The following is a 17,267-nucleotide window of genomic DNA, read 5'->3' as shown; positions in this document are numbered from 1 at the left end:
AGTGGATAAAGTTTTATCCACAACTCAACGACAAGAAACGACTAATTTTGCCTTGTCGAAGGCGCCTTCAACTCCATAAAATCTCGAAGGCGCCTTCAACTCCATAAAATCTCGAAGGCGCCTTCAAAGTGTTGAAGGCGCTTTCCACCATAAAGGCTCAAGGGCACCTCCAACACGTTGGAGGCGCCTCCAGCAGCTTCATTTGCTCTTCTACTGTTTCGATTGCCTGGGTGATTTTGGTCATCCAGAATAGAATTCACCTGCACTCAATTTCCAGCCTTCTCCTCGAGCAGGCTTCCGCTCTGGCTTCTCGTCCCTCGGAACATCGCCCACGTCTTTCTCGTCCACCAGTGTACGTCCGTAGCATCTCGTCCCTCAGATGCACCGAGCCCATCGGTTCCCTTCCCATGTCATCCTTCTCACTAGCTGCATCTTCCGCTCGACTTCTTTTATTCCTAAGCTTCTGCACACTTAGACACAAGGATCAAACACAACAAGACCTAACTGAACTTGGTTAACTACATCAAAACTACTCCGGGGTACTTACAGATACGACGTAGCTAACTGCATCTATTAAAAATATAAATGACCATTATCTTGTTAGAGATTGATGTGGTTCTTCACGAGAGTGCCATGCAGAGTCAAGGAGTAAATATAGAAAAGAAGGTGGCGGTCAAAGTCAAGATTAGGAAGAGACGAAGGTCCACTAGGATGATTAACAAACCGAGCGGTACGGTTCAACTTACGCATCCGCCAGAGCCAGCCCCACAAGTTCCTAACTAGCCAAGCGGGATGTGGCAACTTACTCACCGCTCTTATTAACTCGTTGCTGAGTCACCGATCGGGATGCTTATGGTCAAATACATTAAATGATCAAGACCGCTTTCATTAAATATTTATCATTAGCTCATAAATGTGCAAAGAATAGGAATAGGTAGAAGGGTTAAAGTAAACATTGTACACATTTACTGTGGTTTCATTAAATAATCTCATATATTTACTAAGTTACTAATTGATCTTACAACTCCTTGCAATAAATGTAAATGATGGAGTACTAATTTCTACGGGGAGTTTTGATGAAATCTACAAAGTATGGCAGGATTGTATTAGTAGCGATCATTGATTGGCCCACTGTTCATGATATTTGCTTATTTGAGTCATTTCTGATAATGCTGAAGTTTAATTTTTGTTTTGGTTTGATTAAAGATTTGAATGATCTTAATACCAACAGGTATCTGTATAACAATTATTTAATTCCTATATCATCTCAACTCAAATGTATCTAATTAATCAAGCTACATAGGATTCTTTTATGGGAAAATTTGCATGCAACCCTTATTGGTAAACAAATTTTTACATGCAGACCCTATCCATGAAAATCTTTGTTTTCACTTCCCAATCAAACATATTTACCTAATTGCTCATGATATTTTTACGTACAAAAAGTCTAAAAATCAGTATAAATTCTCTTAAATTCAGTATATTTTCTATCAAATTGAGTACACTTCTTTTGTCACCTCAAAATATACTCAATTTTAATTTAATGTGCTGAATTTAATAGGAATTATACTCATTTTAGACTATTATACCGAAAAATATGAGGATTAATTTTGATAGAAAATATACTAGATTCTAGTATAGAATACTAGATTATAGTGTAAAGTGCTGAATTTAACAAGAATTATATTTATTTTTAGACTTTTTATACCTAAAAAATAAGAGGGACAATTTTGATAGAAAATATACTCGATTTTTAATATAAAATACTGACTTTAAGAAGAATTATACTCGTCTTTGAACTTTTTGTACTCAATTTTGGACTTTTTGTATCTAAAAAATCTGAGGGACAATTTAGGTATCAATATTTGCATGAAGGAGTTGAAACAAGTAATACTTTGGATGGAGGGAGTGAAAACAAAGTTTTTTGGATATGGGGATTGCATGTAAAGTTAACATTGTGATTGAGGATTTTTCTCTAATTTACCGTTCTTTTATTTGGTTAAATTGATTTAGCAAATTGGGTTCATTTGTCTGCGTGAATTTTCATGATGACTTCTATTTATAGTTGCATACATTTTCCTTTATCAGATTATTGAAGCTACTAATCTTATCTGTTGCATTTCGTCATCTGTTCCTGATTTAATTATTCAAAGAATTAGTACAACACTTGATATTGCATTTTAAACTTTATTATGCTGGCAGATGAATCGTGAGAAGTTCATCAAGATGGCTGGTGCAATAAGGAATACTTTAAAAACTCAAAGTATGATCCCGAGGTTATATCCTTCTGGCCATAAGCAATACTCCAACAGAGGAATACTTTAAAACCTTAGAGTACCCCTTTTGATTTTGTTTTTCTGGCTATCTTGTTCAAGGGTTTACAAGTTAGCATTCTTTTGTTCAAGGGTTTCTTCTTGAATCTAAATCTAGAAAGAAGAGCTCAACTACAGATGACAAAAAGTTTCAGAGCACATTGAGAAGAATTGGAGTAAATAGTATGTCTCCTATAGAAGAAGTCAACCTTTTTAAGATAATGTTGTCATCCAATTTCTCTGAATTTCAAAGATAAACAAAGATGGAAATTGATTAAACAAGTTAATGATTTTATGGATCATATAACAAAATTGTATTATGATATTCAACTCTTTTTGTTTTGTTTTTAGGGTAAGCTTCGAATGGTTCTCCTAAGACTAAGGCTCCATTTAGTATGCATGATAGAATAAGATTATATTTTCAAAAAGTTTTTAATCAAGTGTTTGATAGAGTTGATTGGATAGGATTATGGATGATTAAGAGTAGGATTCATAATACCTTGGCCTCAAGAGGGATTATTTATCCTACCTTTAATCCTATCCTAATCAACTCAATCCTATCCTATCATGCATACCAAACAAACCTTAGGAGATGACTACATTTATAGATTAAGGATAAATAGAAGAAGAAACTTGATTAAGTAGATTATTAATAAGTAGCCAGTAATTTATATACATTTGACTTGACAATATGTTTAGACATCAGTTTTTAACTCAATACGATGTCCTATAATTTTTCTTGTGAAAGTTTTCTGAAAGTGTAACCTTATAATTTTTCTGATCTTAGAACTTCATGACTTACTCCCTACAATCATCAATCAGTTAGATAAGTCTTCTCATTATAAAAAGATTACATGGCTAATTTTTGTGAAATGCATCAATTGTACTTCAGAATTATATATGTCACTAGTTATGATCTTCTTTAGGTTACTTTTGTAATCTTTCAATATGCTTCATGAAATTACTTTTATAATTTCTATGAACAATACTAAGGCATCTTCCAATGCTTGAATGCGCCTTTCATGAGGGCGCCTTCCAATGCTTGAAGGCGCCTTCCATGAGGGTGCCTTCCATCTCTTGGAAGGTGTCTCGGGTACTGTTCACCCGAGATTTTTTGTGCTCATCTTACCCTAAAAAACATGTTAGTCCATCAAACCAAGTAATAACCTGCAAGATAAGTATTAGCATAATAATACTGAGGAGTAATTAGACTCTATCTTTCCTGAGACTAGGATCTAGTCAAGGTCTCAGTTTAAGGATCTGAAATGGACCTAAATTGGATTGATGTATATTATCCCCTCAAACTGGATGCGTCCTCACCGAGTCACTCTCCTCCAATGTCTTACCTTTAATTTACTTACCAACTTGCAGTCAGTTGATTAGCCTCATGACCCACTAGGTCTTCATGCCAGTTGTTAGGTATGCATATCCAACTGGACTTCTTGCCAGATATTAGGTTGGCACGTTGACCTATCTGAACTTTGCATTAGTTCTGCAGACCTAACTGGATTTTAGCCTGGTATCAGGTCCTCTAGACTCGTCAATTCCACACTTGGCAAAGCAATTTAAATCACAAAGACACCTAACTTAACTCACTTGTCATTGATCAAAATCTGAGCTAGACCATTAGTACAAATTGCACTAACGCCTCTTACTTAGTCTCTTATTATTTTATGCATTTCTTTTATTTCATTTAATAGTTTGTTCTTGCTAGATTAGAAAGCAAGAGAAATTGCATTTTACCTTTCAGATCATCTATTCCAACATTATCCAGCGCTAAAGCTGAATTTCGAGGTATGACAAAAGGGGTGTGTGAACTCCTCTGACTAAGGAGTCTATTAACCGAAGTGGGCTTTGTGCCTTATCACGAGATTGATTAATTTTGTGATAATAAAACAGTGATTCTTATTACTCATAATCCAGTTCAACATGATTGCATAAAGCATGTGAAAGTTGATCGTCACATTATTAAAGGAAATTTTGAAGCAACGATAATTTGGTTTCCTTTTGTCAAATCTGAAGATCAGTTGGCAAATATACTTACAAAAACAGTATGTAGCAGGAGTTTCTTGACTCACTCTACTAGTTGGGGTTGCGAGAGATCTACATACCAACTTGAGGGAGAGTGTTGGAGTGAGTTAAGAAATATAATCGTTGAGTTCTGGTAGGATTATAACATGATAGGAATGTAATCTCTAAATTATGGTAGGATAGGTATGTAAAAGGCAACATTTGATTCCTACTGTGATTACCATATCACTATATAATGTATGTTGATGTATTGATGAAAAATGAAGGGAAAAAAAATACTTTTCCTCTACCTTACGATTTGACACAGTTATGAGATTATCATATTTGACATCCTAGATGTCTTCCTACTGACACATGATGCTAAATGGATATGAAGCAATCAACTGTTGTCAAATTTGGTTCCCTCATCAGCTTCTACGATGATGATGATGTTTCGAGCAACGAGCAGGGACGGATCCGGAAATTAAAGATGTACTGGGCTTAAACTTGGGAAGACTCAAATTTAATATATTATATTATATATATTATTAAAAAATAATAAAAATTATATATATATATATACATATAACAGAAAAAAAAATATTATTTATTCAACAAAATGTGACTACCAAATTTTGAAATATAAAAATCATTTATAATAAAATTTACATCTATATCCTTAACTAACTTACTCTCGTTCAATAAGTTAGGTATATATAATTAAACTCATTATATTAAGTAAAATTCTTGTTTGATATTGGTACTGAAACATAGGATGGACCGACTAGCACACACGTAAGTGTTTCCGATTGCGTCCACTCATACTTTGACATATCACATCAATATCGTGTCAAATTCGACAAACATAATTAATTAATTAGAAAGCTCATTATTCTATATGGTTGGATACTTATCCACAAAAATCAATCATCCAAATTGTATATGTTTTATTATATTATTCATGTAATAAAATTATTATATGATTTGATCATTTAGATCGTTAATAAATTATTTTAAAGTATGATTTAAAAGGATAGTTAAAAAATCAATAATGAAAATATCATATATCTTATTGATTTATTTGTTTTTTCAGAATTTATTATGCAACATGATTTATTTCCATTTGATGTTTAATGTGCAAGCTACGTATGGAAATGAATCAAGCTCATTTCAATGCCTCGGTGTAGCAAGAAAAATTCAATAGAAAAAGGGTACTTACTTGACTTTGGGGTGGGCTACAGCCCAGTACTGCCCTAATATAAATCTGTCCCTACCAACGAGGAAATATTATCCTAACAATTATATAATCTCTCATAAAAGGTAATGAGTAGGGATTCCGAATTCTCTTTAATGGCATCAAGTTCTACCTCTTTTCTCCATCTTCGTCCTTCAACATGCCACCACAAATAAATCTAACTTGAGAATTGGAGTGGCCTTGGAGTTCATTCCCAGACTAGTGTAACTCTTGTTTTTTAAGTGTGCCTTAGGTTTTTTCATATCCCCGGCTCCTTACTCCTTAGAAATTTTGTTGACTAATAACTTGATCATTTATGATATTTGACCGAACCTATTGCAAAATGGGTAAAAAAAAAAGGTGGCTCAATGAATTCAACATTTTATGTATTTTAACTAGATTTATCACCGTTATAACTTTATGAATTAAAGAATTACAATAAAACAAATGAAATTTTTTTTAAAAAAAATACACAAATATTTTATGCTAACTCCATATTATTAATTTTAATAGCTTGATAAAGATGATATATTATTTTGTTAGATTATTAGATCTAATCAAGTTTGAGAAGATAACAACTTTGTTTGAACTTCGTTAGAATATTAATTTTGAATATTTTTACCCTTCAATTCCAAGTGACGAATTCTTTGGCGTTATATCCCCATCAAAGAACCTTCTAACCATTTAAAAAACTTATAAAAAAACATAGATCAATTATGTCTGTTCACTATCACTCCGATTTCTCGGCCGTTGGATTACTTTTCAAGGTAGTTGAAAATTAATCCGTAGTGACTAATACGTCCGGTAGCATAAGCACTAGTGATGTAAATGAATTGAGTCGAATTTGAACTTAGTTGGGTCGAGTTCGAGAAAATTAAAACGGTTCAACTAGAGCTTAGCTCGGCTCGGCTATTTAATTATGGACTCGAGCTTAATTTGAAATAATGAATTTAAACGAAAAAACAAACTGTGTATGTTGGGATTCGAATCTTCATTTTTAATTTTAATATTAATTATTTATAAATTCTATTATTTATTTTTATTTTTTATTTAAAATTTATTTTCTTAATTATTAATTATAAAATCGGCTAATTAACCAAAATGAAATACGTTTAATGTGTGAATATTATAACACTCATTCATATTATTTTGTAACACCATAAAAATTAATGTGATCGTGCACACGTTGCGTGTGTAATATAATAATATATAAATTATCTGGGTCTTTGAAAATTTGAATTATTTGGATTTTCTAGTGTCACCCTTATAAACCAAAAATTAATTATTTGGGTAATATTCATCTAGAGAATCCCAGCAACAAACTACTGTAACGGGTTTCCCTATACAAAAAATTATTTTAATTTAATATTATACTTGTCTTAGTAAAAAAACTAAGAAAAGTATATTTTTTAACATAAATCATAGTGTTGTCAATTCTAAAATATGAGACTAAAGAGAACTATATTTTTTTATATAAAACAATCAGAAAAAAATAATGATAAGAAAAATTCATAATAATACGCTGTAGCTGAGTCTCGAACGCTAGATCACTGATTGTTTCGCTTGTGGAATTACTAATAAACTTTGAAATTATTTTTAGTGTAAATGGAAAAAAGGACATTAACGTAAATATATTTTAGGCTTCATCAAAGTTAGTTAGTAAAGGAGGAAGAATTTTAATAAAATAGTAAGAAGTAAGATAGTAAGATATTTTAAAAAAATAAAGTTTAAGATTAAGTACAATTTCTAAAGTAAAAAAAAAACCTTTAAATTATACATTAATAATAGGTGTCAGTATAATTGATGAAACTAGGCAATTATTTAAATAAACTATTATTTTTTTTCTTCACATTTCTAGAACTGTAAAGCCATACGACAAATCTATCTTCTTTAAAAAAAACACAAAAATCCAAATAGTTTTTTATTCTTTAATTGCTAGTAGAAGACTGGTTGATGAAAGCAAAGTATGAACTAATCCTAAATAATAGTCCCCATCCTCCTTTTTTCCATTTTAGTTTTTAAAATTACATTTACCACCCCCTCGTAGCTTCGCCGTTGTTATTTCAATAACAGAAGGAGTTAATGGACATTACCAAAGCAAGAAGGCTTTAATTAGAAAAGAAATGCATTTAGCCCCTTTTCATAGTTCAAATGTTTAAAAATATCCTTATAGTTTCATCCATGTTAATTTACTACAACCGATCGTTTATAAAAGATATTGTAAAATTATAGGGAGCATTTGGAAACAAATAAAGTATAAGTTTTAAAACAAATCCTGTTTTTTTTTTTATATATTAAAAAAAAACAATTCCTGCCTTTTCCGCTCTATAAAATCTCCACTCTATTTCTTGAAGCTCCACAACAACAGAGCTAATTAATGGCGATCTTGGCCGTCCCTTCTCCTTCCCTCGCCTTCAGATCCACCGTCTCCACTCCAAGAACTCCCCGGCAAGTAAGGATCTCTGCCGCCGCCGCCGTCGCCGTCCCGACTGCCGTCGCGCGGACTATGTACGACCTCCTCTCCGTGTCCCGAACCGCCGGCCCGGAGGAGATCCGCGCCGCGTACCGCCGGCTCGCACTCCGGTGGCACCCAGACACGTGCCGATCGCCGGCCGGCGAGGAGCGCCGCCGCCAGGCGGAGCGCTTCATGGCGGCGCGAGAAGCCTGCGAGGTGCTTTCCGACCCCTCCCGCCGCCGCAGCTACGACCTCGCCATCGCCGGCGACCGCTGGGCCGCCGCTGTCGACGCGGCGGCCGCCTTCCGGCCGGAGGGCCGCGCGCGGCGGCGCGGAGGGGCGGCGTCCGGTGGCAACTGGAAGACGCAGCTGGACGGGCTCGGGCGGCGGTCCGCCGTGGCGGAGGCTGGCGGCGAGGAAACGTGGGGTGCCCGCCTGCGCCGCACTCGCCGCGCCGACTCGGTGAGTTGATGACTCGGACGGCGCTTGGATCTGGCGAATTTAGAAATAGATTTGGGTCTCCAAATATCTCGGAACACCGAATCCAACAATCCATCGGAGAATCTTTCAAATTTTCCATGGATTATGGACTCTTTTTTTTGTTGGTGTTTGTGTCACCAAACTAGATCGCCGTTAACTCTTTTTAGATTGTGAATTAGTTAAATTCTACTCCTCGATGAGCATAACTTTTGAGCTGTGCAAGAAAAAAAAAAGGATTATAAACTTTTATAATTCATCTTTTTCAAGTATATATTGCAAAAAGAAACAAAAAGTGACTTGATGAAGATGATATATTAACAACTTTGTGTGAACTTCGTTGGATTAATTTTGAATATTTTTTTACCCTTCAATTCCAAGTGACGAACTCTCTGGCGTCATATCCCTGATCAAAGAACCTTCTGATAATTTAAAAAACTTATAAAAAAAGTATTATAATAAATAAATGAATAAATAAAATTTCCATAGACCAATTAAGTCTGTTAGTAGTTAGCATCACTCCGACTTCTCGGTCATTGGGTTGCTTTTAATTTTAATTATTCAAGTGGTTGAAAAGTGAGTTGTTTAATTGACAAGGTCATTAATCCGTTCACACATACAATCTCATTATCTTACTATTTTATTAAAAAACTTCTCCCTCTACTAATTAACTTTGGTGAAGTCTAAAATAAATTTACGTTAATATTTTTTTTTCTATTCACACTAAAAATAATTCAAAGATTTATTAGTAATTCCACAAGCGCAACAATCAGTGATCTAGAGTTCGAGACTCAGCTACGACATATTATTATGAATTTTCTCTGATTGTTTTATATAAAAAAATATAATTTTTTTTAGTCCCACATCTTAGAATTGACAACACTACGATCAAAGAACCTTCTATAAATATTTTAGGCCGACAATGTTAAAAAAAATATATTTTTCTTAATTTTTTTACTAAAATAAGTATAATATTAAATTAAATTAATTTTTTTTCATAGGGAAACCGTAAGGGTGACACTTGAAGATCCAAATAATTCGGATTTTCAAAGACCAAAATAATTCAGATTTTCAAAAGTCAGGTACTTTACCCTAATGACTTTACCAATGATTCTACTTTAGTATTTTAATGTATTATATTACACACGCGACGCGTGTGCACGATCACTAGTTATTAATTAAGAATCTATCCCCATTAATAATTAAATTTTAAATATTTTAAAATTAAATTATATTAATATTTATTTTCACACTAAAATTATATTTAAGATTTGTTATTAATTTTTCTAATTATTTTTATATAAAAAATATGTATTATTATAGTTCTCTTTAGTCTCAAATTGAATACACCATAAATAGAAAATTTTCTATAAATATCTTGGACCAACAACATTAAAAATCATATCTTCCTCAATTTTTTAGCTAAAATTAAATATAATATTTGTCATTATCAGTTTAATATCTGATATAAAAATAATAATATTTTTCTATAAGAGAGAATTTATGTATTTATTTTGGGTAAATCAATTTAGGTTTCAAAGTCAAAGTTTGCTCAAACATAGAGTTTAAACGTGAGTTTTGATTCAAAATTCTTGACTTGAATTTGAGCAAAAGATGACTTATTATCTTCAATTTATTGACTTGTATAATTGAGAAAAGAATTGGTGATTACCTATATGGTCTAATATACCATTTTAAGATAAAAAAATATTGAATAATCAATTTTTAAAAAATACAATTTATTTAATTGAACAAACTCAGTGAGTTTCCACCTTGAATTAGACTTCTATATTCTCACCTAACCTTTAAAAAATGACTAAAAATTAAATAACTAAGGGGGCATTTGGTTCTTTCCTAAGAATAGGAATTGGAATGAGAATCATTGTATTGTGGAATGGGAATGAGTATGAGCATGAATATCACTCTTAAAAGCAATGTTTGGTTAGTTGCATATTTTCTATCGGAATAAATCAAAATTTCTCTTTTTACCCTTAAAGGAAAATAAGAGAAAAAATTAGATGTGAGAGAAAGATGAATGTGAGAGAAAAATATGATGAAAGAGAATGATGAGGGAGAAAGTCTAATGAGAGAGAAAGTATGATGAAATGAAAATGAGAAAATAGAGTGTGATAGGAGAGATTATGATGAGAGAAGATGAGAGAGGAAATATGATGTAAGAGAAAGTATGATGGGAGAGGATGAAGAGAGAGAAAATGTAATGAGAAAAATGAGGGGAGAGAGTGTGATGAGAGAGATTGAGGAGAAAGAAAGTATGATGAGAGGGAAAGTATGATGAGGAAAAAAGAGAGCAGTGAGTGGTGTGATGGGAGAGATTGAGGAAAAAGAAAGTATGATGAGAGAGAAAGTGTGTTGAGGAAAAAAAAGAGGGAGTGTGGCAAGAGAGATTGAGGAGAGAGAATGTGTGATGAGAGCGAAAGTGTGATAAAAAAAAAAAAAAGATAGTGTGATGGGAGAGATTGAGGAGAGAGAAAGTATGATGAGAGAAAAAGAAGGAAGAGTGTGCGATGGAAGAGATGGAGGAGAGAGAAAATATGTTGAGAGAGAAAGTGTATTGAAAAAAAAAAAGGAAAGAGAGTATGATAAGAAAGATTAAGGAGAGAGAAAGTGTGTGATAAAATGATGAGAGAGAAAATATGATGAGAGAGAACAAAGAGAGAGAAGTGATATGAAAGAAAAAATAAATAAATATATTTTGATATTTGGTATTAAGGGAGAAAATTTTAATTTTAGGTCAAGGGTATTTTTGGAATAAGGGAATATTTTGATTGATGAAAATAGGGTAATGACTCATTGAAGGTGAGGTATATGGGAATGAGTTATTACCCAATTTCAAGGATTCATTCCCTTATCTGTATTCCTATTCCTATAATCCAAACATTAACAATGGTAATTGTTCCTGTCTGGAAGCTGAGAAAACGAACCTGCCGGTGTGACGTGTCTGGAATGTGGACCGCATCCTCACGACCCGGGGGTGAGCTGTCCGCTGCGTTGACCAGATCGTCAGAAGTCCTCCTCCGGTCAACTGTACCTGTATCCAGCGACCGGGTTCCCCCCGGTCTCTGGTACCTCGGTGCTCGAGGCGAATCCCACAAATGTATGAGTATCCAGATAATAACAGAATAGTAGTAAAATAAACAGATATCGAGTACGAGAACGTACCCTGGCCCAGGGGGGCGCCCTCGTATGGATCAGTGAGCTGACGGAGTCGTCGCGATCCCGAATAGTAGATAAATGTCCACCAAACGCGTAGCTGGCTCCAGTAGCTCGAAGCCGGACGCGATATAGATCCGCAGGACGGAGCACGGTCCGACTGCATGATAACAATCCGAATAACGAAACACCACACGGCTCGATGGCCGGAAACACAACCGATGTCCGGAAACACTGCACTGGATCAGATCTGTGCCGCACGCGGCAAGGACAGCGGCTGTACCGCCGTCGGAATCGACGGTCGGGAAACCGGAGGTGCTGGCCGCCAAAGACGGCTGCGGCGGTGGCTACAGCATGAGATGCCGGTAACGGCAGCCTCTGGAGGAGGCACATGGCCGGCGGGAGGCGCTGACCGCCGCCGGAAGTCGCGGCCGGCGGAGACATTCGCTGCCGGCAGTATGGGAGAGGCGTCGATACTCGCCGGACGCGGCGGCGGGAGGCGCTGGAAGCCTCTAAAGGAAGCCTTGGCGTCTGCCTGAGGCGGCTTCGCCTGCTGGACTCGAAGTCGGCGACGCCTGCTAACTACGGCGTCCGCCGGAAGTGGCTGTAGCGTGTGGAGATGGCGACAGGAGGCCCGCCGGCGGCGGAGGCGACGTCACATGGAGGTTGTGCGTGAGATGGGAAGCAGCGGTCGAAGATCTCTACAGGCGAGGGAAGCCGAAAGCCGGCAACGCGAGGGGGAGAAGAGGCTAGGCGATGGCGGCCGGCGATGGCCCCGGCGAACAGTACCCGATGGGGAGGAAGAAGACCTCCCTTCATCTCTGCTGGCGACGGCCTCTTTTTTCTCTCCCTGATCTCTGCCGCCGCCTCCCCCCAAAAAATCCCCCCCCTCTTCCTCTCAAACCCGAGCCCCCCTTTTTTCCCTCCAAGCCCTAGCTTCTCAAAAGACCTAAATGCCCCTCTACTTTCTCCTATCTCCTTTTCTGCCCCTTACACAACCGGATCAGTAATCAATAATTCTCATTCTCATTCCCCACTCCTATTCCCCTAAACCAAACGCCCCCTAAGACTATATCACTTACAATAACATATTTCAATTTTTAATTTTATTACTAGTTCAATAATATTAGGAAAAAGCTAGTTAGTGCACAAATTTAAAAACATTTTCATGATATAATTACCAATTTATTTTTATCTTAATTGCACGTAATAGTTCCATTAACATTATTCCTTAAATAATGTTAAATAGCCCAACAACTTGTTTTTCTCTATTCACTAAAATAAAGGAATCCTCTACAAAGCAAGGAATCCTTCTAGAAGTCATCATTCCTTTGGTTTAAAAAAAAAATTACTTTCCATTATTTTAATAATAATAATAATATTCAGTTCAAGATATTTTTTTAAAAAAATATCAATAATAATAATAACAATAATTTCTAGATGATTCGACAATCCTGTGACCTGGTTTACAGTCAACGTCACACTCTTATGCGATATTTTTTATAATATCAAATTGTCTTTTAATATTTATATTTAATTATTAAATGAAAATGAATTATTTAATGATTTTGTATCTCACCTTCTATCTCTATAATTTTAAGCCTTCGAAGTCTTTGTTATTCATCGAGCATTTAAGTCTTCATTACACGGGTTAATATGAGATTAACAATAACACACAATCGTAGGAATTAGTTTCTATCTTCATTAGGGATAAAATACCCCTTAATTTACTTATCTATATTTTAATATGAGTATGACAACACTTGGTCGCTGACGTGAGCAATGTCATCTTTATTACTCCAATTAAGGAAATACATCTTAATTAAGTGATTTGATATTTTTAGGAAGAATGAGATTTAGATTATTGGATGTGGATTTAATATGTAAATCAGTTAGATAAGTAATAAGCTTTTCGAGGGATGATTTTCGACGCACACAGCTATGTGCAGCGATTTATGGAGACGTGTGAGGCCTACGAGGTGCTCTCTAACCTTGTCTGTCGTGCCGCAACTATGACATCTCCTTCTATGAGAACAACAGTTCGTTTGAACAACTTAGATCGTTGTCATGATTTTTTTTAAAAAAATGCACGGTTGTCATCCACTCTCGTAGAAGATCATTTCACGCCGGTGGGAATTTCGATAACAAGTAAAAGATACAATAACTTTTGCAATGGATTCAAATCAGTCTATTGTTAACTATAGTATCGATTTCATTTTACTTTATTATTGATGATAATTAGATGGTATTGTAGACTTATCTTTGCTTTTAGTGGATAGTCGAGTTACTCATATGATAGAAATAGACAAGGTAACAAAAATATCCTCCCAGATGATAAGGTGCTTGATTTTCTAATTTACCTCTTTATAAATGATTGTGGGTGATATGTTAAACACATGTTGTTCCAGCGCCAGTTATGTGTAGCAGTTCATGGAAGCATGTGAGGCCTAAGAGGTGCTCTCTAATCCTGTCTCCACCATCGCGACTACAACCTCTCCATCTCCAGGAACAACAGTTCGTTTGAACGACTTAGATCGTCATAGTGATTTTTTTTTTTAAATATATGGTCGTTATTGTTGGAAGTTTAAACCAAATTGCATGCTTTGAAGACTAAACGAAATTGTATTGTTGGAACTCAAAACCAAACTGATTTGGTCTTCATCAAGTCAAGTTGGATTGAATTATCTAGTGCCTAATTAAGTTAGCATAATTAAGTACATGCATTTAATACAATAATATATTTAACGTAGGAAGAACCAAATTGTTTATGGACTTCCTTTGTCATGACTATATAAGCCAAATTGTATCATGAAAAATATATAAAGAAAAAAAAATTACATTTCTTTCTTAGCTATATTTCTCCTCTAAATTATTACACTCCTCTCCTATTCCCAACTATCTTATCTTCTCCCCCATCAATTGGTATCAGAGCGAGTTGAAACTCAAGAAAAATTGCATCTAGAAATGTTGCTACTCCATTTCCACATACTTTCAACGGAGAAGATTATGATTATTGGAGCAGCAGATTTGAAGTTTGGTTGAAAGCATTCGACTTATGGAACAAAGTCGATAAAGGGTTTATTGAGCCTAAAGATGAAGACACCTTGAGTGATGCTGAAAAAAAGTTTTGGAGGATAATCAGAAGAAGGACACTCATGCTCTCAATCAAATCAATCTCGCAATAGACAAAGGGGTGTATGAGAAAATCCGCAAAGCAAAAACATCAAAGCAAGCTTGGGAAATTCTACAAAAAGCTTATAAAAGTGATGAACAAGTGAAGAATATTCAACTTCAAATTTTGAGATCAGAATTTGAAAAAATTGGAGATGAAAGACAATGATAGTGTTGCCAAGTATTTTACAAAAGTTGGGTATATAGTGAATCAAATGGCTTCGAATGGTGAAGTTTTGGATGATCTCAGAATTGTACAAAAGGTACTTCATTCTCTTCCTGAAAAATATTTTAGTCTTATTACTGTTATTGAGCAGACAAGAGATTTGAAGAGCATGACTTTGGAGGATCTACAAGCATTCTGAAAGCCCATGAAGTGAAGATTATGTTAGGATCGTTCGTACTCGGCTAGAGAGGGGGGTGTGAATAGCCGCCCCAAATTCTCGCGTTCTTCCTACAGTTAGGGTTAGTCGCAGCGGAAATACAAGGAAGAAACTAAGGAGAAGAAAAACAAACCGATGTAACGAGGTTCGGAGATGAACTCCTACTCCTCGGCGTGTCCGTAAGGTGGACGAAGCCTACCAATCCGTCGGTGGATGAGTCCCCGGAGAACCGGCTAAATATGAGCTCCTTATGGGTGGAGAAACCTCGCCACAACTACTTCTTGCAACAGCAAGATAAGGAGTACAAATACAAGAGAAACAAGAAGTAAATACACAGCAAATGTAAACAACCCTTGCCTTCTTGTCGACTGTTGAAGAAGCAACAGCTTCTCAGACGCCAACCACAGCAGCAGCTCAGTCGGAGTCCCAGCCGAAGGAAGAAGCTCACGCGAAGCTTGCGAAGAAGAGCTCAACAAAGCTCAAGCACCAGAACAGCAGCTCTGTAGCAGAAGAGAAGAGGAAGAAGAATACGCACAGAAGATGCCCTCGTCTCCTTTATACCTGCGAAGAAGAAACAGCGAATAAACTAGCCGCTGCGTTAACGGCTAGAACTCGATCGGTGGACCGATCACCGATCGGTCCCCGATCGATCGTACGTAGACATTCATGCGTACTCGATCGATCGTGGACCGATCAAAGACACCGATCGGTCCACGATCCCTTCCTTCCTTCTTGCGATGCTGTCTCGATCGGTCCACGCACCGATCAGAGATCGATCGGCGTGGACCGATCAGCTCTTTCGCCTCTGTTTTCTTCGATCGGTCACGATCGACAATCGAACAGAGCTTGATCCGATCGGTCACCAGACCGATCAGAGAAAACAAGGTATCACTGGATCGGTCTGGTGACCGATCCAGAGCTTGGTTTTTGCCCAAACCAAGTCCCAAGACTTCCAAACCAATATCCGGCCAACCTTGACCTATTGGTACTTCATCCCTAGCATCTGGTCACTCCCTTGACCTGCTAGAACTCCCTGCCAAGTGTCCGGTCAATCCCTTTGACCTACTTGGACTTTCCTCAACACCAGATGTCCGATCATCCCTGATCCATCTGGATTTTCCCTTGCCTGGATTCACTCACCAGGACTTTCCACACTGCCTAACATCCCAGTTAGGACTTTCTCATTGCCTAACATCCCAGTTAGGACTTTTCCACTGCCTGGCTTCACTCACCAGGACTTCTCCGTGCCAAGTCTCCACACTTGGACTTTTCCAGTGCCAAGTCTCCATACTTGGACTTTTCCCGTGCCAAGTCTCCATACTTGGACTTTTCGCGTGCCAAGCTCCCTGCTTGGACTTTTCCAGTGCCAAGTCTCCATACTTGGACTTTTCCCGTGCCAAGTCTCCATACTTGGACTTTTCGCATGCCAAGCTTCCTGCTTGGACTTTTCCAGTGCCAAGCTCCCTGCTTGGACTTTTCCGGTGCCAAGTCTCCATACTTGGACTTTTTCCCGAATCAGGTCAACCAGGTCAACCTTACCTACGGTTGCACCAATAATTTCCCAATCATCTATTCTTGTCCCATATCAAGAATAGAACTCTCTCACGAGTGTCAAACACCAACATGCAACTCAACTAGGTCAACCTTGACCTAAGGTTGCACCAACAATCTTCCCAAGTCAAACATCAAAATACAACTCGAGTCAAGTCAACTCGAGTCGGGTCAACCAGGTCAACCTTGACCTAAGGTTGCACCAACAGATTAGTCTATTATTTCCCCAATCATAACAATCTGATCAAGCTCTTAAATCCTAAGTTTCAATTAGAGGTCGTGGTTTATCCTATCATGGTAGGGGCAAAAATTTTAGAAGGCAGGGTGATTCAAGCTCTCGTGGAAGAGGAAGAAATATTCAACAATACCATCAAAATAATAGCAATAAAAACCAAAATTTTAAGTTTCAAAGAGGAAGAGGAGATGGTGGATATCAAAGAGGTCGAGGACGTGGTTATATTGAATGTAGCTATTGTGAAAAAACCAAGGCATAAAGCTATAGA

General features: G+C 36.6%; 2 protein-coding genes across 2 annotated transcripts; one reads left to right on the top strand and one right to left on the bottom strand.

The window, feature by feature from the left end:
* Positions 1 to 7,920: 7,920 nt before the first annotated feature.
* Positions 7,921 to 8,742, top strand: LOC122044987 (chaperone protein dnaJ 20, chloroplastic-like). The gene has a single exon (XM_042605027.1). It carries the CDS (start codon positions 7,934 to 7,936, stop codon positions 8,480 to 8,482), a length of 549 nt encoding a protein of 182 aa, XP_042460961.1. The 5' UTR covers positions 7,921 to 7,933; the 3' UTR covers positions 8,483 to 8,742.
* Positions 8,579 to 12,085, bottom strand: LOC122044988. Its single transcript, XM_042605028.1, has 2 exons — positions 11,431 to 12,085; positions 8,579 to 8,705 (listed from the first exon to the last, which is right to left on the bottom strand). Exons 1-2 carry the CDS (start codon positions 11,823 to 11,825, stop codon positions 8,678 to 8,680), a joined length of 423 nt encoding a protein of 140 aa, XP_042460962.1. The 5' UTR covers positions 11,826 to 12,085; the 3' UTR covers positions 8,579 to 8,677.
* Positions 12,086 to 17,267: the final 5,182 nt, after the last annotated feature.

The sequence above is a fragment of the Zingiber officinale genome, chromosome 2B (assembly GCF_018446385.1).
Source record: "Zingiber officinale cultivar Zhangliang chromosome 2B, Zo_v1.1, whole genome shotgun sequence".
NCBI lineage: Eukaryota > Viridiplantae > Streptophyta > Magnoliopsida > Zingiberales > Zingiberaceae > Zingiber > Zingiber officinale.
The sequence above is the reverse complement of the archived record's forward strand: the minus strand, read 5'-3'. Positions and strand labels throughout refer to the sequence as shown.

Excerpts from the sequence above, each read along its gene's own strand:
- LOC122044988 (XM_042605028.1), bottom strand. The coding sequence starts at position 11,825 with ATGCAGTCGGACCGTGCTCCGTCCTGCGGATCTATATCGCGTCCGGCT. Across the intron at positions 8,706-11,430 it reads CAGACACGTCACACCGGCAG|CTCAAAAGTTATGCTCATCG; the intron begins GTTCGTTTTCTC and ends TTTCTTGCACAG.
- LOC122044987 (XM_042605027.1), top strand. The coding sequence starts at position 7,934 with ATGGCGATCTTGGCCGTCCCTTCTCCTTCCCTCGCCTTCAGATCCACC.